The sequence below is a fragment of the Plecotus auritus genome (genome assembly GCF_963455305.1).
Source record: "Plecotus auritus genome assembly, chromosome: 3".
Classification (NCBI taxonomy): Eukaryota; Metazoa; Chordata; class Mammalia; order Chiroptera; family Vespertilionidae; genus Plecotus; species Plecotus auritus.
The window spans coordinates 225184984-225207679 of NC_137772.1; the positions used below are offsets into that span (position 1 = coordinate 225184984).

At 62.4% G+C, this 22696-nt stretch overlaps 2 protein-coding genes across 4 annotated transcripts in view; one reads left to right on the top strand and one right to left on the bottom strand.

Annotated features, from left to right (window-relative positions):
• Window positions 1-17142, top strand: part of ARHGAP8 (Rho GTPase activating protein 8) — a 36823-nt gene extending 19681 nt beyond the window's left edge. For both annotated transcript variants that reach the window (XM_080659244.1, XM_080659245.1), the window contains exons 6-13: window positions 951-1037; window positions 3089-3187; window positions 4557-4667; window positions 10585-10658; window positions 13590-13667; window positions 14257-14385; window positions 16065-16168; window positions 16766-17142. In XM_080659244.1, coding sequence (XP_080515370.1) covers window positions 951-1037; window positions 3089-3187; window positions 4557-4667; window positions 10585-10658; window positions 13590-13667; window positions 14257-14385; window positions 16065-16168; window positions 16766-17080 — 997 coding nt within the window. In that variant the 3' untranslated portion in view covers window positions 17081-17142. The remainder of the gene's footprint in view (window positions 1-950; window positions 1038-3088; window positions 3188-4556; window positions 4668-10584; window positions 10659-13589; window positions 13668-14256; window positions 14386-16064; window positions 16169-16765) is intronic.
• Window positions 17143-20700: 3558 nt separating this feature from the next.
• The window catches only part of PHF21B (PHD finger protein 21B), a 58340-nt gene continuing 56344 nt past the window's right edge, over window positions 20701-22696 (bottom strand). For both annotated transcript variants that reach the window (XM_080661376.1, XM_080661377.1), the window contains exon 13: window positions 20701-22612. In XM_080661376.1, the coding sequence (XP_080517502.1) occupies window positions 22394-22612 (219 nt within the window). In that variant the 3' untranslated portion in view covers window positions 20701-22393. The remainder of the gene's footprint in view (window positions 22613-22696) is intronic.

A 22696-nucleotide genomic window follows, 5' to 3' on the forward strand; every position in this document is an offset into this window, starting at 1 on the left:
ATCGATGAGAAAGAAACATCGATCAGCTGCCTCCTGCACACCTCCCACTGGGGATGTGCCCGCAACCAAGGTACATGCCCTTGACCGGAATCGAACCTGGGACCCCCCAGTCCACAGGCTAACGCTCTATCCCAGTCTTGGGCAAACTACGGCCCGCGGGCCGGATCCGGCTGTTCTATCCGGTTCTCTTGCTCTCCCCTCCGCTCCTTTACTTTGAATTTATATTAGTTCACACAAACACTCCATCCATGCTTTTGTTCCGGCCCTCCGGTCCAGTTTAAGAACCCATTGTGGCCCTCGAGTCAAAAAGTTTGCCCACCCCTGCTCTCTCCACTGAGCCAAACCGGTTTTGGCAGGGTGAGGATAACATCTTGTTAAAAGGTAGTTTTGGACGCTGACGTGCGAACTTTACTCCATTTTCACATGTCACGTCATGAAGTGTTATCCTGTTCATTTTTCCCAACCGTGGGAAAACGTCAGCCTTCTTAGCTGCGGGCTGTACCGAACAGGAAGCCGGCCGGTGTGACCCGCCAGGCCCCGCAGTCACCCGCTGGCCTGCTCGCTGCCTCCGCCCGCCCCGTGCGTGCCAGCTGCCTTGGCCCAGCCCAAAGGCTCTGCACTGAATTATTCGGGGGGAGGGCGGGAGCTGAGAAGCGCCTTGTTTTGAAGTGGGTGCCTGTGGCCCACACGCTGGCCTCCCTGCTCCCAGAACCAGTTCCGAGCGGAGAAGGGGTGAGGGTCTGGGCAGCTCCAGTTCTGAGGTGCCCCCGCCCCGGCCTCCGCGGGAGCCCCGTGACCTCACCCACCGCCAGGTGCTGGGCCGGGGGGCGGCGTCCTCATTCCCCCGGGGGGACCCTCTCGGAGTCCGGGTTGACGTCCTTGACTTGGCTCTGGCGTCCTTCAGCTCAGGCGTCGCCGTGCGGCGGGCTGAGGCCGTGCCCCTCCCTCAGGTACAAGAAGAACCTGAAGGCCCTCTACGTGGTGCACCCCACCAGCTTCATCAAAGTCCTGTGGACCGTCTTCAAGCCCCTCATCAGGTAGGCCCTGCTGGCCGTGGCCACGCTCACACTCCCCCCAAGGTCCCGGCGACCCTCTGCTCACTCGGTGAGGGGGTACACCCATACATGTGCTCACATGTGCGCACACATGTGCTCACATGCATGCACATGCATGCGTGTGCACACATATACACGCACCATCTGTGATCCCAGATCATTCTCCAAGCGGCTGCCTTCTGAGCGTGCTCTGCTCTCTGGGCCACTCTGGGACTTGGGAAGGAACTTCCAGCCTCCCGTGCTGTGAGGTGACTGGGGGAACCCCGTGCCATCCACCCATCCCTCCCCCAACACCCCCCCCCCACACACACACACACACTCACACACGCACGCACCTCAGTGTACGGAGGCCTGAGCCCTGCTCGCCATCTGCAGAGCCTGGGGTCCAGCCAGTGCTGCCGGCCGGAGAGGGACCGAGACGCAGACAGAAAGCTGGGGGGGTTCTTGCGTTGGGACGCGGAGCCTCCCTGCAGCTCTGAAGCTGACGCCTCTGTCCCGCCGATGTCCCTGCAGGACCCCGAGGCCCCCTTTGCCCCCCAGTGCAGGTGGCTGGGGCCGGCCACCGAGCTGAATCCCCCTCCTCCACCAGGGGGAGCCACGCACGCGGCTGGGCCTCCCTCGGGCTCTGGGCTCGAGCTGGGCTTGTGCCAAAACAGCTCGGTTTCCGTTATGAGATGGGAAGGTGCTAGAGACCTGGACGGCACGGAGCCCGCGGTCACAGTGCAGTGTCACACACACACACGCACACGCACACGCACACGCAGGGGGACATGGGGAAGCCTGGGAGGCGGCGGATGTGCTCGCCACCTTGACTGTGGAGACGCTGTCACGGGCACGCACCGTCCACACTCACCCGACTGCAGGTGAACGAGGGCGGTTCTGTGTGAGTCGGTCATGCTTCAGGGAAGCCGTACACCTTGCAGCCCAGCCCTGGCTGGTGTAGCTCCGTGGCTGAGCGTCGACCCATGAACCAGGAGATCACGGCTCGATTCCTGGTCAGGGCCCAGGTGATGGGTTCGATCCCCCCGCGGGGCACATAGGGGAGGCCATCGATCGCTAGTTCTCACATCAGTGCTTTTCTGTCTCCCCACTCCTATCTAAAATCAATAAAAAACATATACTTGGGTGAGGATTTTTTTTATATTAAAAAGAAAATAAGTGGTCACTTGCTAGGAGCGGGTGCTGGGCGTGCGCCGCTCACACGGCGCCCCTCCCTCCTGTCCTCGCCCCACTTCGCAGCCCAGGAAACGGAGGCTGATCACGGTGGACACGGAGTGACATTGTAGTGACCGTGGGTGGTGCTGGGTGGGCGTCACTGCCTACGTTCCCCGGGTGACTGATCGCTGTTGTACACCTGACACTAGCAATAGTGTGTGTCGCTGTAATGGAAAACTAAAAATGTATTTGAAAGAAGAAATGAGAAACAGCGCTGGGCACGGCGTGGTGCCTGCCAGGTGTGGCACGGGTGGGTGCCATGGGCGCCCCGGAGGGAGAAGCCGTTTCCAGGGGCTGAGCCCCTGCCGTGGGCGAGGACTCACCCCGGGCTTGTCTGGCCTGTGGCCATGCTGCCTCCACGGTGTCCCCAGGGCCACCGCGTCCTGGAGAGAAACCAGAGAGGACTCGGACGTGGTCCCTGCCCTCCCGGGACCCTCAGGGGAGAGGAGGTGGCCGAGTAGGAAGCCACCACTGACCGACCAGGCAGCCGCGGGCCCTCCGCCCGCTCCGGCCGCCTTTCCCGCGCCCTCGCTCCCACGCCATCCCCGCCCCCACGCCGGGTCCCAGCAGATCCAAACGAGGCAGGTTCTTGTTCTTGCCAGAGCAGTCTCCCGAGTGTCTGGTGCATCCACGATCCTATAAAAGCGAGACGCCCTCAGCAGGGTGCCGCGGCCTCTGCGCCCTGGCTTAGGTGGTATCACTGTCAGTGGAACAGGCGAGGATCGCCCAGCCCGCGCCCCTCCCCGCGCCCACGCCCCTCCCCGCGCCCGCAGCTCTGTGGCAGCCTGATTTTCCATCTCTTTCTTCTGCGCTTCCAGTCACAAGTTTGGGAAAAAGGTCACCTACTTCAACTACCTGAGCGAGCTCCGTGAGCACCTCAAGTGCGACCAGCTGGCCATCCCCCCGGAAGTCGTGCGGTGAGTCGCACCCCATCCCGAGCGATCTCGGTCTCCGTCCCGTCCCCTCTTGGTGTCCCGCGAGGACCGGCCAGCCAGCGAGGACTGGCCAGCCAGCGAGGACCGGCCAGCCTGGCGTGGACGCAGGGAAGGCCGGAGAGGCGGCCGCGGGCTGGCAGGGCCGGAGTGTTGGCGCCTCCATTGCAGACGGGTCTCAGCACTCACCGGGCGGGGCTGCGGCTGGCTGCCGGGGCGCAGAGGCAGGGCGTCAGGTGTGGGGACCGGGATGCTCTCAGGGCGTCCAGTGCCCTGGAGATCCACGGGTTCCGTGGCGTTTGCTGAAAGCCCATTGGTGTGTCTGCTATTTTACACGCAGCAGCGACCCCCCTCCCAGTCTCCTGTGGGGAGGGCCAGAGGGAGCCCAGGAAGGGGTGTGGTGGCCTGCACCCCACAGCCAGCACAGGGCGGGGCCCAATCAGCCGATGCTTCTGACCCTGCCTGGGCGCCCTCTGACCCTGCCTGGTGCCCTCTGCCCTTGGCATCTCCCTCTCTGGGGGCTCCTCTGAAGGAGCAGGCCCCTTCCAAGCTGCATGCAGGTGAGGCCAGCAGCCTTGCAGCGGGTGGAGATGCTGGGCTCCCTCTGGGTACCAAGTCCATGCCAGGTGCTGGGGTGGGGCAGTGCAGGGAGTGACTGCCCTCGGGGGCTGTAGGAGGCACGGAACCCAGCTGGGAGGGACCAGGGGAGGGGGTGTCGCAGAGGCCCCCAGGAGGAGGTGACCCTGAAGGAGTGTCACCGGGACGGTGGCCGGGATGTTTCCCGCAGAGGGGGCTGTCCCTGTGCAGACACACGTGGGGGACGCAGTGGCCAGGGGCTGGCAGGAGAGACTGGGCAGTTGATGGGGCTGGACTTCCCTTCCTGCCGTCTGTGTGAACCCTGCGGCAATGGGTGTGGGGGTGTGGGGGGGTGTGGGTGTGTGTGTGTGTGGGGGGTGTGGGTGTGTGTGGGAGTGTGTGTGGGTGTGTGTGTGGGGGTGTGGGGGTGGGTGTGTGGGGGGGTGTGGGGGTGTTGTGGGAGTGTGTGTGGGTGTGTGTGTGTGGGGGTGTGGGGGTGGGGGGGTGGGGGGGTGGGGGTGTTGTGGGAGTGTGTGTGGGGGTGTGTGTTGTGGGAGTGTGTGTGGGTGTGTGTGGGGGGGGGTGTGGGGGTGGGTGTGTGGGGGGGTGGGGGTGTTGTGGGAGTGTGTGTGGGGGTGTGTGTGTGGGAGTGTGGGGGGGTGTGGGGGGGGTGTGGGGGTGTTGTGTGTGGGGTGTGTGTGTGGGGGGGGTGTATGTGCGCACGGCGCGGCCCGAAGCGTGTGCCTGCGGGTGAGAGCGGCCTCTGCTGTGCCCGCAGGTACGACGAGAAGCTCCGGAACCTGCACAAGGGCCGGCCACTCGCTCCCGCCAAGACGCCGCCGCCGCGGCCCCCGCTGCCCACCCAGCAGTTTGGCGTCAGCCTGCAGTAGTGAGTGAGCCGGGCGGCCTGTTCTCCCTTCCTTGTGGGACCCTGGGGCGCCCCCGAGTGTGTGGGATCCTGGGGCGACCCTGAGTGTGCGGGACCCTGGGGCGCCCCCGAGTGTGCGGGACCCTGGGGCGCCCCCTAGTGTGCGGGACCCTGGGACGCCTCCTAGCGTGTGGGACCCTGTGGCACCCCTGAGTATGCGGGACCCTGGGGCGCCTCCGAGTGTGCGGGACCCTGGGGCGTCCCCGAGTGTGCGGGACCCTGGGGGGCCCCTGAGTGCAGGCAGGTCCTCCCCGGACCTTTGCCTCCGGTCGCCAAGCTTAGCCCTGAGGAAGATGATGTGTGACTGAGCCGCATGCCCGCCGCTCTGTGTGTGTGTGTGTATGTATGTGCGTATGTGTGTATGTGTGTGTGCATGTGTGTGCGTGTGTATGTATATGTGTGTATATATGTATGTGTGTATATGTGCGTGTATGTGTGTGTGTGTGTGTGTGCGCGCGCACCTACGCAGGGGACCCAGCAGCAGGCAGAGGACCAGGCCCCAGGGTCCTCCCCAGCTTTCATCCCCACTGCGCACCAGGCAGCTCTGGCCCAGCCCTGGGCCATAGCCGGGACACTTCCCTCCACCTTGTAAAGGGTCCTGGCCACCCGTTCGGGCCCACTTCCACTCTCTAAGACTCAGCAGGGGCACCTCCTCCAGGAAGCCCTCCCTGATGCTCTAGACTGCACGCAGGGCCCTCCTTGACGGCAGCCTGGTCGGAGCAGGCTGCGTGGGGAGTCTCTGTGGCTGTTTCCCGGGTTCGGCAGTGAGCTCTCTGTCCACCCTCCTACCCTCAGTGTTGAGCCATGGGCCTGGCACGGAGGCACCTGATGAGGGAAGGCAAAGGGGAGGTCTTATCCTCCCGCGTGGGGTGGCTGGGCCTGATCTGTGGGTCACACAGGAAGCAGAGGCGGGGGAGGGGGGTCCCGGAGCAGGGTGCTCAGCTCCACCTCCGGGAGTCATTTCCTGTTGGAAACTCACGTGCGATGGGTTCTCCGACGTAAGAACCTGTTCGGTCCCTCGCCCGACCTTGAAACCCTTTGAAAGGGCGAGACGTGGGAAGGCCCCGGGCAGCATCCGGGCCGGGAGCTGGAGGATGCTCCCTGCCACCTCACACTTGTCACTGGTGCTTCCCGCGGCCTCTGGGTGCAGGGACCCCTCAGGGTCCTCTCCCACACACTCTGGGGCGAGGGGGCGGCAGACATGGCCCTGGAGCAGGGGTCCTCAAACTTTTTAAACGGGTCAGTTCACTGTCCCTCAGACCGTTGGAGGGCCGGACTATAGTTTTTAAAAAAAAAACTATGAACAAATTCCTATGCGCACTGCGGGCCCGGGACGCGTCGGCTGCTAAGCAGGACAGGCAGCGGCACCCGGCGGGCCGGATCAATGTCCTTGGCGGGCCGCATGTGGCCCGCGGGCCGTAGTTTGAGGACGCCTGCCCTGGAGACTCCCCCTCTTCTTGGCCTGGAGGGAAGGAGGGCAGAGAGGAGGGTGTGGCGGGCGGAACAGTGACACCCCCCCCCCACCCCGGACGTCCACGTTCCGGTGGAGGGAACCCGTGACTGTGTCGCCTTACGTGGCAAAAGGGCCTGAGCGTGTGATTGGTTGAGGGTCCTGGGGTGGGGGGTTATCCGGGATTGTCGGGTGGCCCAGTGTCACCACAGGGGTCCTTACAAGAGGGAGGAGGAGGAGGGAGAGGCGATGTGAGGACGAAGCAGGAAGCAGAGGCTGGGACCTTGCAGGACCACAAGCCGAGGGTTTGCAGGCGCCCCCAGAGGTGGAAAAGGCCGGAACGGGTTCTCCCTCAGGACCCCCCGAAAAGCCCGCCCCGCTGCCCATTTTAGACTTCTGAGCCTCCAGAAGAGCGAGATCACACACTGTGTCGTTCTGAACCGCAGGTTTATGGTGGTTAGTGACAGCAGCAGGGGGAACGGGGGGGGGGGGTGTACAGGCCGTGAGGGGCTGGGTGTGCGGGGGAGGGGCTGTGCAGGGACCTGGCCCCAAGCCAGGCAGGTGGGCCCGGGAGCCGGCTGAGAGCTGGCAGGGAGGGGTGGTGCCTGTGTGCGGTGAGGAGGTAGGAGTGGGCGCCTCGGTGTATCACCGCCGTTAAAGATGGACCATTGTTTTCCAGAACTTTCTGTGATGCTAGACATGGGCTGCACTGTCCACGTGTGGCTGTCGAGCCCTCGAGATGGGCGGCTGCACTTGAGGCCCTGAGTTTCTAACTGTGTTTACAAGTGTAGCTCCTGGCCGTTGAGGCTCACACCCGCCTCCCCAGCCAGGCCACGGGGGTTCCCTCAGAGAGGCATTAGGTAAGCACTTACCGGCTCAGTGTATTTCAGATGGGGTCCCGCCCTGAAGATAGCTGGAACAAAAGCACACCGGACGGCACCTCCTGTTCTTTTTATTTTTCTTCTTTCTAGTTTTATTTTTTTTAATATATTTTTTATTTTTATTTTCATATTTTTTTAAAATATATTTTATTGATATTTTACAGAGAGGAGGAGAGAAGAAGAGAGAGTTGGAAACATCGATGAGAGAGAAACATCGATCAGCTGCCTCCTGCACACCTCCTACTGGGGATGTGCCCGCAACCAAGGTACATGCCCTTGACCGGAATCGAACCCGGGACCTTTCAGTCTGCAGGCCGACGCTCTATCCACTGAGCCACACCGGCCAGGGCACCCTTTTCTTTTCTTAAATATTGTAAAGAAGTGCTGGTGTGGCCCCCCCTCTTGTGAATGGGTGTGACCTCACACTCCTAAGGCCCCCTGGAAGGCAGGGTTGGGAACACGTGTACCTGCAGTGACCGTGGGCCCCTCTGGGGGCGCTGGTGAGAACTCGGCTCAGAGGAGGGTCCCAGGGATGCGCAGCCAGCGGGCCAAGGCTTCCGGCCGTCCCGAGGTCCTGCTGTGCGGCCGTGTCCTGATCCGGAGGTCCTTGGCGGCTGTGGCCGAGGCCACTGGCCTTTCCGTCATCAGCCCTCCCCCAGGTGGCCAGCTGCACCCTTTGGATTCGCTCCTTTGTTGCTCAGAACCACTTCTGTCTCGTGTTGTCGCATAAAACTTGAAACATGTAAAACTAGCCCTGACCGGTGTGGCTCAGTGGATAGAGCGTCGGCCTGCGGACTGAAGGGTCCCGGGTTCGATTCCGGTCAAGGGCATGTACCTTGGTTGCGGGCACATCCCCAGTGGGAGGTGTGCAGGAGGCAGCTGATCGATGTTTCTCTCTTATCGATGTTTCTAACTCTCTATCCCTCTCCCTTCCTCTCTGTAAAAAATCAATAAAATATATTTAAAACAAAAATAAAAATAAAATAAAAATGTAAAACTAAAAGCACGCCCACCTCATGGGCTTCAGAAGCCATCACCCGAGCCCGAGCCCGTTTGGCTCCGTGGACAGTGCGTCGGCCTGCGGACTGAAGGGTCCCGGGTTCGATTCCGGTCGAGGGCACATGCTAGGGTTGTAGGCTCCACCCCCAGTGTGGGGCGTGCAGGAGGCAGCCGACCGATGATTCTCTCTCATCATGGATGCTTCTGTCTCTCTCCCTCTCCCTTCCTCTCGGAAGTCAATAAAAATACATACTTTAAAAGAGCCGTCCGCCCGAGTGGGGGGACACTCACACTTCGTGTGTCCCTCTGTTCTGTGAGGCCCACCAGGGCCCTGTGGTCTTGGGTTTGAGCAGGTGCCTCTCAGGACGTGTTGACACGGCGTTTGAGCTCCAGATCGAAGGCCGCTAGTAGTAATGGTCCTTATAAAAGCCGGGGTGCATTCTGATAAATGGATGGGGAACCTTTTTATTTTTCAAATATGGTTTTTTATTGATTTCAGAGAGGAAGGGAGAGAGAGAGAGATAGAAACATCCATGATGAGAGAGAATCATGGATCGGCTGCCTCCTGCACACCCCCCACTGGGGATCGAGCCCGCAACCTGGGCTTGTGCCCTTGACCGGAATTGAACCCGGGACCCTTCAGTCTGCAGGCTGACGCTCTATCCACTGAGCCAAACCAGCTAGGGCAAGGGTGGGGAACCTTTTTTTCTGCCAGGGGCCATTGGGTATTTAGAACATCATTTGCAGGCCACACAAAATTATCACCTGAAACACTGGCTGGCCCGCGATACTTGGTCAAACACTTAATTAACTCACCCCTAGTGCCTTGGCAGGGCCAGACCACATGATTTCGCGGGCCTTGGATGGCCCGCCGTCGGACGTTCCCCACCCCTGCAACAGGACCAGTTGTCACTGAAAATCTGCTCCTTGTTCCTTGAGGGAGTGCCGAGGGGCGTCGCACAGCCTTTGGAAACCTGAGCCGGCCACTCGGAGAGGCAATCCGTGCGACTGGCTCTTCCAATTAATATTTCATGCCGCTTCATGGCGAACACTGTAATAAAAATGGCAATACACATATTAAGTAAAGCACCAAATATGTAATTGGCTTGGACTATGAATGAATAAACTTCATTAAAATTCATAACCAAACCCTATTCACAGATGTTAACTTGCTGAGTTAAGTTCCAGAAAGCGCAGCCGGTGGAAAAGGGCAGATGGGAGGGGGCCCAGTGGGGGCAGGAGGGGGACCCCCTGCGGGCGGCTGTGGCTTCGGATCCTGATTCTGCCAAATAGCTTGGGTGTGTGTGTGTGTGTGTGTGTGTGTGTCTGTGTCTGTCTGTGCCTGTATCCGTGTCCGTGTGTGTGTGTGTGTGTGTGTGTGTGTGTGTCTGTGTCTGTCTGCCTGTGTCCATGTCTGTGTGTGTGTGTCTGGGTCTATGTATGTGTCTGTGTGTGTCTGTGTCCGGGTCTGTGTCCGTGTCCGTGTCCATGTCCAGGTCTGGGTCTGTGTGTGTGTGCATGTGTCTGTGTCCGTGCCTCTTTCTGTGTGTGTGTCTGTGTGTGTGTGTGTCTGTGTCCGGGTCTGGGTCTGTGTGTGTGTGTCTGTGTCCGTGTCTCTCTCTGTGTGTCCATGTCTGTGTCCGTGTGTGTGTGTATCTGGTCTGTGTGTGTGTCTGTGTGTGCGTCCGTGTCTGTGTGTCTGTGTGTGTGTGTGTCTGTGTCCGGGTCTGGGTCTGTGTGTGTGTGTCTGTGTCCGTGTCTCTCTCTGTGTGTCCATGTCTGTGTCCGTGTGTGTGTGTATCTGGTCTGTGTGTGTGTCTGTGCGTGCGTCCGTGTCTGTGTGTGTCTCTGTGTCTGTGTCCGTGTCTGGGTCTGGGTCTGTGTCCATGTCTGTGTCCGGGAGGGCCTTTCGTGTGTGCTGTACGTAATGTTTTAATGTCCATGTCTGTGTGTGTGTGTGCGTGTGTGTGTCCGTGTGTGTGTATCTGGGTCTGTGTCCATGTCCGTGTCCAGGAGGCCTTTCGTGTGTGCTGTACGTAATGTTTTAACGTTTCCTTACGTGAATCGGTGCAGCTTAGCACAACCAGAGGCGGAGTGTGGACAGCCCTCGGAGGCCACATCCAGGCTTTCTTCGCGGCAGTGTTTGATCGATCGGCGTCCACCCAGGCCCTGCTTCTGCCCTCAGGGCCACGTCTCCCCCCGCCCCCCCCCCGGGCCTCCCCCTCGGTGCTGCCCTCCGTCGGGAAGGCCCTTCCCTCTCTTGTCCTCTGAGGCTCCTACTCATCCCGCAAAACCCACCCAGAAGCTGCCCCAGGAGAAGCCTTCGCCACCCAGGTCCCCCCTGTGTCGTGCGCCTCTCCGGCGGGGCCTCGACACCGCGCTCTCCGTGTAGTGTTCCTGCCACTCGTTTGGCCACCGGCGGCCGAGGCGGCGTCTCTCGGCGGGCTCCTCGGCCCGCCTTTCCCGCAGGTGGGGTGAGGAGCAGAGCCCCGTCGCGATCACCCGTCCAGCCCAGGTGACAACGGTGCCGTCTTCTCTCTCCCCTCAGCCTCAAAGACAAAAATCAAGGCGAGCTCATCCCGCCGGTGCTGAGGTCCACAGTGACGTACCTGCGAGAGAAGGGTGAGTGGGTGTGGGCGCCCGCCTGGGACGTGAGGGCTGTCGGTGCACCTCCCCGGGGGGCCCGCTCCGGTTCTGAGCGCCCGGGCCGGGGAGCTGGAGGAGTGGGAACCCGCGCAGGGCGGGTGCCCCGGATGGGACGGGCTCAGGCACCTGGCTCCAGCTGTGGGCTCTGGACCTGGACTGTTTGGGTTTGAATCCTGGCTCCACGGTGTCCTAGCCGTGTGGCCTGGGGCCTCTGTTTCCGCATCTGTCCAGCGGGTTAATAGCAGCGTCCGACGCCCGGGCTGGTGGTGGGGCCGAAGGAGATAGCACAGGAGCCCTCCACGGCAGGGGCTCCTTTGACCCGATCGGTAAGCCCGGCGTGCAGACCCCGTCGGTGCGCTCGGGGACTTGGAGGGCGGAGCCTTGTGACTTCTCCAGGACCCCGAGGCCAGGCTCAGAGCCACAGGGAAGGTGTGTGGAGGCTGCTTTGATCCTAACAGAGGAGGAGCGGGAGGAGTGGTGGCCACCGGCAGGGGCTGGGACAGGTGCTGCGTGTGCGTGTGCGTGTGTATGTCTGTGTATGCGCGCGCACACGTGCCCCTGGAACTGTGCGTTCAGTCACACAGACAGCGCCCCCGTGGCCGGAGGGCCTGCGTGCCATGGAGCTGTCTCCGCTCTGACTAGACGTCATTTCTCCTACGTTCCTTCCTCTTGCGTGTTTCAGGGGCGGACGGAAGATAGTGCAAGGAGACCAAAGGCAGGAACTGTGAAAGGGGTGTCTTTTTCTTTAACGTAGCTGCTCCTTTATTCATTAAAACAAACAAAACCCACTCATAAACACAGCCCGCATCGGGGCTCAGGGGCTGGTGGCTGCTGACCATGTGAAGTGATCACTTCCTCGTTGGCCCTCCCCCCCCACTGGTCCAGCGAGGTCCGGGCACTTGGTTGCCACGGTGACCGCAGCACAGGTCCCGCCGTTTGGGCTCAGGGTGGCTGGTCTCTGCGCTGCCTTCCCGCCGTAACGCTGTCCCCACAAGAACCGGGTGTCACCGCACGGAGAGGGGGTCGGATCAGGGGCCTGCGCTCTCCACTGGAGGTCACTGCTCGGGCTTCCTGCTGGGTCACCAATCGCCATGAACGTAGGGGCTTGAGACGCATGGATGCATTATTTTTTAAAATATATTTTTATTGCCCTAGCCGGCTTGGCTCAGTGGATAGAGCGTCAGTCTGCGGACCGAAGGGTCCCAGGTTCGATTCCGGCCAAGGGCACATGCCCGGGTTGCGGGCTCGATCCCCAGTGGGGGGCGTGCAGGAGGCAGCCAATCAATGATTCTCTTTCATCATTGATGTTTCTATCTCTCCTTCTCCCTTCCTCTCTGAAATCAATAAAGAAATATATTTAAAATATATATATTTTTATTGATTTCAGAGAGGAAGGGAGAGGGAGAGAGAAACATCAGTGATGAGAGAGAATCACTGATCCGCTGCCTCCTGCACGCCCCCCACTGGGGATCGAGCCCGCAACCCGGGCATGTGCCCTTGACCAGAATCGAACTCGGGATCCTTCCATCCGCAGGCCCACGCTCTGTCCACTGAGCCACACCAGCCAGGGCTTGAATGTATTCTTTTATCTCATAGTGTCTGTAGGTCAGACATCCAGGCACACGGGGCCGTTCCTTGCTCAGGGTCCCACAAAGCTAAATCCGAGGTGTGGGCCATGCTGCCTTCCTCTGGGGCTCTGGGGAAGCTTCCGCCTCCACACGCACTCAAACCGCAGCCGAATTCGGTTCTCTGCGATGGTACTCCTGAGATGCCCGCCTCCTTGCTGGCTGCCCACCACGGGCCTCTTTCCGTCTCGCTTTCCTTGCTGGGTGGCCCCTCCCCCAGTGGAGACCTTGCCACGCGTTGCATCCCTGCCCCCGTGCCCCACATTCCTTTTGCCGGGAGGAACCTGGTCCCTTTTAAAGCCCGCCTGATTAGGTCAGGCCCACCCAAGGCCGTCCCCCTGTTTCAAGGTCAGCTGCCTTGGACCTCAATTCCAGCTGCAAAGTCCCTGCACAGCAGCGCCGTGGTTAGTGTTTGACTGAGGACTTGGGTGCTGGGATCTGGGGGCGTCTGAGAATTCTGCCTCTTACGGTCCCTCAGCCCCCCAGGCGGAGGGAATAGCAGTGGCTGAGGTCGGGAGGACCATAGGGCCGGCGGGAGGCTGGAGGGAGGGGTTCGAGTAGCAGTGGGGCGGGGGGAGAGGGCGAGGGTCCGTGGTAACGATGCGTGGCAAGCTCTCCCGGCTGACGAGGACCGGGAAGGGCGCCCACAGGCGCTGGTCACAGTTGGACATCCATGTTGAATCTCTCACTCAGCTTCAGAATGGAGGCAGCTTGGGGCGGGGGAGGGGGAGCATGGAGTCTCATCTGTGTGATCCTACGTGGGAGTCACCACCCATCTGGGCAATAGAGTCCTTAATATGTGGCTCATGTGTCGGGAGACCGGAGTCTTATATTTTATTTCATTTTAATTAAACTTGAATTTAAATCACGGGCAGCGAGTGACTGGGCGCTGGACCGCTCCGCCCTAGACACTCGTGGGAAGAGAGGGAAGTAGTGCCTGGAGGCCCCTGGGCGCCTGCCACATGCCATGCATGTTCCCCGCGTCCCTTCCGCAGCCTCGGAGGCTGGGCCCGAGGCCTCGCCCTGCAGGGCGGCAGCCGAGCTCTGAGGCCGGGCCTCGCTCCAGGCCGAGCTGCACCGACCGGCCGGTCTGACTTCAGTGCCCGGCCCTTTCCGGTCTCCTTCCTGGGCACGCGGGTGGGCACTCGGGTGGGAATAGGAAAAAGTTGGATTGAGAGGAAGAATGAAGGCGGGGCAGTAGGTGGTGGGGAGAACCAGCCGGGCAGGGAGTCGGGAACCCCGGTGAGCGGGACGGGGATGCAGGGGGCTGTCCCGCACGCAGGGCTCCGCACCGAGGGCCTGTTCCGGAGGTCGGCCAGCATCCAGACCGTCCGCGAGATCCAGCGGCTCTACAACCAAGGTGAGTCGGCTTCCGGGACCCCTCGCCCTGGCCTCCTGCCCTCCAGGGCCTCGGCCCCGATGCCCACGGCCACATGGCTGTCCCCCAGCCCCCAGAACAGCCCGGGCCGGGGCAGCTGCCCGGTGAGTCCTCGGCCAGCCTCCCGGCAGGCGGCCACCCAACGCCGTCCTGCCTTGGGGTTCCTCCCCGCGGCCCGGTGGTTTGCGGGCAGGGACTGTTCTGCGGAGGCTCCCGCAGCTGCCGCATGACACTGGAGAAGCAGTGAGCTCGCTTACAGGGAGGCCCCCACTCTACTCCGTGCACCCCGTCATTTCCATGGTCACGCATTCGCTCGGTAAGCGACGGGGCCGGTGTTGGGCGCTTTGGGCCGGCCCTGCTCAGCCCTGTGCCGGACACTGGGGACGATGAGAGCCTGCGCCCCGACCACACAGCACCCCCATTTCCAGAGGACAGAGCCGTCCCCCAGACATGTCGCCCCAGCATCAGGCTCTTGCCCTCGGAGGTTTAGAGCCACTTGGCATCAGAGCCCGACGGGACGCAGGCATCCCCAGCCCAGAGTCGGAGCTCAGACGTGACGCCCCGTGTCCAGGGAAGCCCGTGAACTTCGATGACTACGGGGACGTCCACATCCCGGCCGCCATCCTGAAGACCTTCCTGCGGGAGCTGCCCCAGCCGCTGCTGACCTTCACGGCCTATGAGCAGGTCCTCGGGATCACCAGTAGGTACCCCCCCGGGGGGCCCCTGCCAGCCTCCGCCGGGCCCCGTGTCTGTGGGGGCGGGGCTTGCCAGGTGCCGCTGGCTGAGCGGCCGGGTGGCATGGGCGAGCCCGGCATGGTTCTGGGCACACAGTAGGTGCTCGTGCCCAGTGGCTTGTGACAGTCAGCGGGCGGGTCCGTGCTGCTGGCCTGGGTGGGCTCTCTCGGAAGGGGCCGCAGCGCGAGCTGGAGGTGGGCCTGCCCCGGGACCCCCTCCGGGGCCATCGTCCCTAGAAAGACGGGGTGCGGCTGGAGAGCTGAAGTCCAGGACAGGCTGAGCTCCGGCTCGCTGGTCCCGTGGAAATACTCGTTTCACAGGCGCTCTGTGTCCATTGAAATCGTCCACAGTGGCTTGTTTCTAGGAAAGAAGAGAACGATCACGGGGTGGGGAGGGGGACCTGCAGCCGCAGCTGTGCGTGTAAAGCGCAGTGTTGGTGGTAACCCTGCCCAGGGCGTGCGGGAGGTCAGCACGCCGAGGACTGGGGTGTGCGAGTGCAAGTTTGTGTGTGTGTGTGTGTGTGCACATGTGTGAGAGTGTAAGCGTGTAAGGGACTGCAAGTGTGTGTGTGTGTGTGTGTGAGTGTAAGGAAGTGCGAGTGTGTGTGTGTGTGTGCAAGTACATGTGAGTATCTGCATGAGTGTGTATGTAAGCGAGTGCTAGTGTGTGTGTGTGCGTGTGAGAGTGTAAGCGTGTAAGGGAGTGCGAGTGTGTGTGTGCGCGTGCGCGTGTGTGTGTGAGAGTGTAAGCGTGTAAGGGAGTGCGAGTGCGAGAGTGCGTGTGTGTGTGCGTGTGTGAGAGTGTGTGTAAGGGAGTGCGAGAGTGTGTGTGTGCGCGCGCATGTGTGAGTGTAAGCGTGTAAGGGAGTGCGAGTGTGTGCATGTGTGTGCAAGTACATGTGAGTATCTGCATGAGTGTGTGTGTGTAAGGGAGTGTGAGTGTGTGTATGTAAGGCAGTGTGTGGGAGAATGTGTGTGTGTGCATGTGCGTGCCTATGTGTGAGTGTACATGTGTACGTGTTTGTGAGTGTGTGCGTATGTGTGCAAGTGTGTGGGTGCGCTTCCGCAGCGGGAGCCTGGGAATGCTTGCTGATGGGTGAGTTTTGACCTGAAGCTTACAGAGCTCAGGGGGTGCAGTTAAGAGGGAACTGGGGTCTCGGGACCTGGGACAGCTCCATCCCGCCCCCCGCCCCCTGCCCCCCGCCCCCGGGTGGGTGTGGGGTCCTGAGTCACTGGGAATCATGAACAGGTGAAGGTGGTCTCGAGCAGGGTCAGCCACTTGTTCTGTGCAGGGCCAGATGGTAACATTTCAGGCTTTGGGGGCCAGACTCAACTCTGCAAAGCAGCCCTAGACAGCATGTGAATGAATGGGTGTGGCTGTGCCAATAAAGCTTTATCGATAAAAGCCTGCCATTTGGCCGCCAAGCCCTCGGGCTGCAGTTTGCCAGCACCCAGCCGGACCTCCCATTTGTCACGTGAGTGGTCGTCCGGGAGGCAGTGGCCAGGCGCTCAAGGGACGGAGCTGGCGGGTTTGCTGAGAACGGCCGCTCGGCGGGAGTAGGAGCTCCAGGCCGTCAGCGGGCCCTGTCCCCTGCGCCCGGGCCCTCCCCGCGGGGGCACTCAGGAGGACCCCGTGCCGTGGCAGGTGTGGAGAGCAGCCTGCGGGTGACCCGCTGCCGCCAGATCGTGCAGGGCCTGCCGGACCACAACTACGCGGTCCTCAACTACCTCATGGGCTTCCTGCACGAGGTGAGCGCGGGCAGGGCTGCGGCGAGGCCCGGCCTCCACGTCGGCGCCACAGACCCGGGCTGGGGTCACCCTCCCTCGGCCTTGGAACGCCCCCCCCTGGCCCCGAAGGACTTCATCCAGGCCTGGCGGGCAGGGACTCCACTGAGCAACCCTGCGCGCTGCGGCCAGGGCCGCCCATGCCCACCCTGCCACTCCTGCGCCGCGGCCCTCGGCTGTTGCCCTTGGCCTTCTTCTTGGGACCTCTGCTCCCGTGTCATCTCCTGACCGGAGGGGGGCGTGGGGGAGGGAGCTGGAGGGAGGGGCTGTGTCCCAGGCCGTCTGGCTGGGTGAAGCCAGGGGCCCTGCCATGCCCTCTGTGCCAGAGGCCCCACCTCTGGGGTAGAAGAGGAGTCTGGGGGAGGCTGAGGGGTCCCAGAGGAGACTGTAGAAGGTCAGAGCCGGAGGATCCCTCGGCATCAAGGCCGATCCCTTCCGCTTACAGATGGGGAAACTGAGGCCCGGAGCAGGGAGGTGGCAGTGCGAGGTGGCAGCCCTGGCTCCCAGCCCAGTGCTGTTGCACCGCACAGGACCCACGGCCACCCCATCTCTGCCCTGCAGGTGTCCCGGGAGAGCATCTGGAACAAGATGAACAGCTCCAACCTGGCCTGCGTCTTCGGGCTGAACCTGATCTGGCCGTCCCAGGGGGCGTCCTCGCTGGCCACCCTGGTGCCCCTGAACCTGTTCACCGAGCTGCTGATCGAGTACTACGAGAAGGTCTTCAGCGCCCAGGACGCCCGCGGGGAGCCGGGCGCCGGACCGGCCGGGGCTGGGGAGCAGGGCGGCCCCTTCGCCAGAGGCCTCGCCGCGCCCACCAGGCCTCCGGCCCCTGGCAGCCGCCGGGAGACGCCGCTAGTGCTGGGAGTGTCCCGTTGACGTCTGCCTGTCTGTGCACGTGTGTGTTTTGTAAACTCACCATTAAATGACCTCCCAGTGGCAATGCCTGGTCCTGGTCCCTCAGCCCTGGCCCAGTCCCTGAGCCGTGGGCGGAGGTGCGGTGACAGGTCTGTGGGAACCCTAACTCCGGTGGCCTGCCTGAGACGGGCATTTGTTGGGTGAGGCCTTGCATCGGGCAGCGGCTGCTGCGGCAAAGCTGTGTCACAGAGCAGCCCCCGAAGCCAGCTGGGGGTCCGCTGGGCGGCGCTGGTCTGGCGGGAGCTTCAGTGGCCGCACGGTCCGCGTGGAGGCAGAGGGACAAGCGCCGCCTCGCTCTGGCTGCTGTCGCACGTGCTCACACGCCGCTGGCCCACGCCAGTCTCATGGCCAAGGCCGGGATCGCAGTGGGAGGGCCCTGCAGAGTTAATTGGCAAAGGGGGTGGTGCGGGGGGGGGGGGCACTGTGGAGAAATGAGGTGGTAAAGTGGGTGGCCTGTTCTGGCCCCGGGGTCCTGGCCAGCCCGTTGCAAGGACATGGGCCCTGTTGCAGCTGCTGGAGAAACATCGGTGTGAGAGAAGCACATCGCCGGGCCGCCTCCTGCACGTGCCCTCACCAGGGCCCGGGCCGGGGAGGAGCCTGCCACCCAGGTACATGCCCTTGACCGGGAATCGAACCCAGGACCCTTCGGTCCGCCGGCTGACGCTCTATCCACTGAGCCACACCGGCCTGGGCTCTTTATTCTTTTTTTTCAAACACACCCTGAGGGAGCCCAGACCAGGCCTGAGGGGGGGTCCCCCAGGGGGTCTCAGTCTGAGCCCAAGGAAAGCCCCCGGTCCCCGCCTCGGCCCCTGGAGGAGCCGCGGGCCTCGGCGCCTGCCCCCAGCAGGGCGTCTTGTACTCACCCAGCTCAGCGCATCCCGGCAGCGGCCCCGGGGTCCTGTTGCAGGAAAAATTCTGAAATGAAAATGATGGCTCCCTCATGCGCTCACCACGGTGAGCCCGGAATTAACGGCATTACATCAGGCCTCATGAATTATGCAGGAAGGTTCACGGTGCGACACGATCGTGAAGTACACGCCTCAAATGTTCTGACGCCGGGAAATGGGGGGGGGGGGGGCGCGACGCTCTCTGGTGGCTGCTGTGACGATGGGCTCCCTCTGACAGGATAAGTGGGCTCGCGGCGTCAGCGTGGCGAGGCCCCGTCACCCTCCGCGGCATCAAAGCGCCGGTTCCCCGGCATTTCTCAGCCAGAGGAAGTGGGTGCCGTGTTCCTGTGAAGCCCTACCCTCTGACGGTGAATGGGGCCTCACTTGGAAGTAGGATGACCAAGTTTAAGTGCGGTCCCTTGGGTGGACCCTTGTCCCTTATGCCCGGGTCCTTTTGGAAAGGGGCATGTGGACGCACAGGCACCGGGAAGCACACTGTGTGCAGAGGGAGGCAGAGGTGGTGACGCGTCCACGCCAGGGCACGCCGGAGGTGGCAGGGCACGCTGGAGATCGCAGGGCACGCCGGAGGTGGCAGAGCACACTAGAGATCGCAGGGCATGCCGGAGGTGGCAGAGCACACTAGAGATCGCAGGGCATGCCGGAGGTGGCAGGGCACGCTAGAGATCGCAGGGCACGCTGGAGGTGGCAGAGCACGCTAGAGATCGCAGGGCACGCTGGAGATCGCAGGGCACGCTAGAGATCGCAGGGCACGCTGGAGATCGCAGGGCACGCCGGAGGTGGCAGGGCACGCTAGAGATCGCAGGGCACGCCGGAGGTGGCAGAGCACGCTAGAGATCGCAGGGCACGCTGGAGGTGGCAGGGCACGCTAGAGATCGCAGGGCACGCCGGAGGTGGCAGAGCACGCTAGAGATCGCAGGGCACGCTGGAGGTGGCAGAGCACGCTAGAGATCGCAGGGCACGCTGGAGGTGGCAGGGCACGCTAGAGATCGCAGGGCACGCCGGAGGTGGCAGAGCACGCTAGAGATCGCAGGGCACGCCGGAGGTGGCAGAGCACGCTGGAGATTGCAGGGCACGCCGGAGATTACCAGCAAATGGCACGGAGGGACATGGGTGAGAACGCCAGGGGAGAATCGGCTGTCTAGGCAAAGGACACCCAAGGCCCTCAGGGGCGGGATGGGAGGCCTGCCACGGCCTGTCCCCGGCCTCAGGGGAAGCCAGCCCTCCGGGCACCTGGATCGCAGCCTCCCGCCTCCAGGAGAATACATGTCTGTTGCTTGAGCTGTGTGGTCTGTGGGGCCTAGGCATGGCCTCCCTACATACACACACACACACACACACACACATGACGACAGTGTCCCAGCAGCACAGCCCTCTGGGAAGTGGAGTCCCCGTCACCGCAGTCATGTGAGCAGAGGCCACAGAGAGGGTGACCATCCAACAGCTTGCACCCTCCACCCCCGGGGGGCCTCCATCCCCAAGGGCCAGGGAGCTAGGACCGGCCCTGTTCTCTAGGGCCTGGGTCAGATGGGGCTGGGAGAGAGGTGCTGGAGGGGCGCTGCCCCACCCCAGGGCTGTCCACACATGGGCACAGGACCCCCGGGTGCTGGCTGGGCGGGCGAAGCTGCAGGAGGCAGATGTCCGTACAATCTGGGTCCCTTTAATGGCAGAGCTGTCCCAGGGAAGAGGAGGGGGCAGGGAGGGTGGGTTTTGGGAGGGAGTCCCTGTCCTGGTCAGGGGCTGGGGATGGCACCAGCGCCCAGACCCCTGCCCTCGCGGTGGGAGTGAGTGGGCTGTGCTGGAGCCGGGGCTGGAGGATGGGGACGAGGCGCAGTAGGGCTCGCGCACCGCCCTGCAGGAACACGGGCAGTCTTCACTCTCCAACCTCAGCTTCACTCTTCACCCCGCTTTGCCAGGCCAGGTGGGCTAGCAGGGCTCCCAGGGGACCCCTGAGTCAGGGCAGAAGCAGCCCCACGGCCAGCAGCTCTGTGCCAGGATGAAAGCAGTGGAGTCCGCAGCAGAGGACCAGGCTGGAGGCAGGAGCTCAGGCAGAACGCAGAGGCTGGGGGAGGCCGGCCAAGGCGTTCAGAGAGCAGGCCGAGGCGTGGACCCGGGGCCTCCGCCACCCAACGTTCAGGCAGGAGAAGCCAGAGCCGTCACACTGTGTGACCCTGGGCCCACCATGGCTTGTAGCAGACCCCTGCTGGGTGGGCTGTGCAGCCCTGTGCCCCTCCTCCCTCCGTGTATCCCTCAGACCCCCGGGCCTCCAGCGGGCAGTCACTTTGCCTTGGATCCCCGGCTCTGGCCACAGCTGAAGGCACAGGGGTGGGAGCCCAGGTGCAGGGGGTCTGGCTCCCCAGTTTGGCTGCCCTCTGGTTGTGGGGCCTTGTGTGCCCCGCTGCCCAGGAAGCAGCAAAAGCGGGTGATGACGATCCACAGTGTGGCCAGCACCTCCCCACCGCCCCTGGCCTGCTGGTTGTTACTGGCAACATCAATTCTGGCCCTAATAGGTGCACCTGCCGCCTCCTGGGGAGGGGTCAGCCTGTAGAGGGCGCCCGTGAGCTCCCTCCTCCCACCCTCCCTGGGTTTCAGCCTCCCCAGTGCCCACGCCCCGCCCCATGTGCGCCCAGGGCCTCTCTGCTGAGGGCTGCAAACACAAACCACAGGGCTCTGCGATCATCAATCCAGTTTAATGCGTCGTACAGACGAACTACACGGGCAAAGTTACGACGAACACTTGTCTCTACCCTTACTACCCACCGGACGGGCCTCCGTGGTCCAAAAAACTAAGTCTCAAGACGCGTCAGCAGCTACCCCTCCCGGGTCCAACCTTTCACATCCTCCCATTCCATCTTTTAAAGTTTAATCCAATCCACCCACGAAGGAAAGGAACCAACAAAGAACCTGAAGACCTTCACGTGGCAAGCCACGCGGGAATGCATAATCAGCGTCGACAGTGACCAATATAGAAGACGTGTGTCTCACAGTTCGCTTTGTTCATCAATAAAATATAAAAATCTTGTTCAACCCAGTGTTGAGTGTATTAAAATAGATCTGTATCGTACAACACAGTTTCTCCCGGAATCGTGGCAATGACAGCAGGGGCCGCGGCAGCCTGCAGCTCGGACCAGCCTCCCTGCTCCGTGGGTCTGCGCGCTGCGTGCGGATCTGGGGCCGTGTGCGCACACGCACGCACGCACGTGTTCAATGCAATTTGGCACGGTGTGATATGCTGGGGGTGGGGGCCCTGCGGCTCCCGGTGCCTATCTGTTTGCTGTGCTAAGTCCCTGGGGACTGGAGGAGCTGGTGGAGGTGACAGCGAGCACAGCCCACCGGGACGCAGGAGCCCTTTAAGAGCCCAGCACACCCTCTGCGCTCCAGGACACACCCTCCCGAGGCCACGCCCCCTCCCCGCCCTTCCTCGGGTGTCTCTGGTCCAGCGGCAGCGGCTGTGAGCAAAGACTCTAAGGGTGCCCCCTTCACATTAAATATCTCACAATAAAAACGCAGTTACTTTTTGGCATAGTGTCCGTACTGGCAAGAAGCCAGGAGTGGAATACTTCATCGGCTCTTCGGAAGGAGAAAATAAAAGGCTTCCGCGGACGTGGAAGGATTCAGCCCCAAATGGAAAACGCGCAATGCTCCCGTGTGGCTGCGGCGCCGTCCGGCCCAGAAACTCCGTGAGAAAAATGCTCCCACAGCAAAACGAGTCCAAAGCATCCGCGAGAGGGAGGCGCAGGGAGGGCGCGTAGGGACGCCGGGGGCGCCGGGACTGGGGGCAGTGGCACTGGCAGGGAACACAGCAGCAGCCCCTTGGACGCAGTTTCAAGTCAAACAGCTGCTAATACTGACCGATGGGCCTGGGCGTTCTGCAAGGCACAGAGCACCCAGCCCTGGGCATGGCCCCCTTGAGGGCGGGGCCTGGAGTCCTACTAGATTCACTACCCACTTCTGTCCAACTACTGCACTACTCAGCTCCGGCTGCGTTCCCGGCTCCTCCCCACCGGACACTGGTCCGCAGGGGATGGGGCACGCTGGCTCTCAGCGGGGGGCGCCCTGGCCCCCTCACACTTCTGCACGAGGGAGGTGTGGGGACGGCCGTGCTGGAAGCCAGAGGCCTGGGCGGTCCCACCACAGCAGGCCGATGGTGCTCCCCACCTGAATGTGAACGTGGGGGGACTCCACCCCCAGCCCCGGCTGGAGAACTAGGACTGTCCCTCGCTCCACTGCCCTTCCTTCCTGTCTTTTCTGTCTGGTTTTGTTTTTGTCTGAAATTCACATTGTTCATGAGTTAAGGCTGACAGAACCCCCGGTCTTGTGGGCAGGGTCCCAGTGACTCTCTGTGGGTGTGAACACGGGGCCCTCGGGGTCACTTGTGTCCCTGGGGGTGCTGGAGGGCAGCGTGCATGGCTGCTGCTGAGGGCTTGGTCCAGGGCCCCGCCAGCAGCGGGGTGGGGCTGGTGGTCGTCATGGTGACCTGGAGCATCTGCTCGCCCTGTATCAGTCTCAGGAGGGCCCGCAGGCGGTCCAAGGATGACTGGGTGCCCCTCTGCTGGGCCAGAAGGCTCATCTTAAGCTCCAGGCATTTCTGTTGGGGTGGGGGGCACAGAGAAGGGTCTCAGAATTCAACTGTGCAGGCAACCTGGGCAGCATCCCTTCACACCCCCCTCCC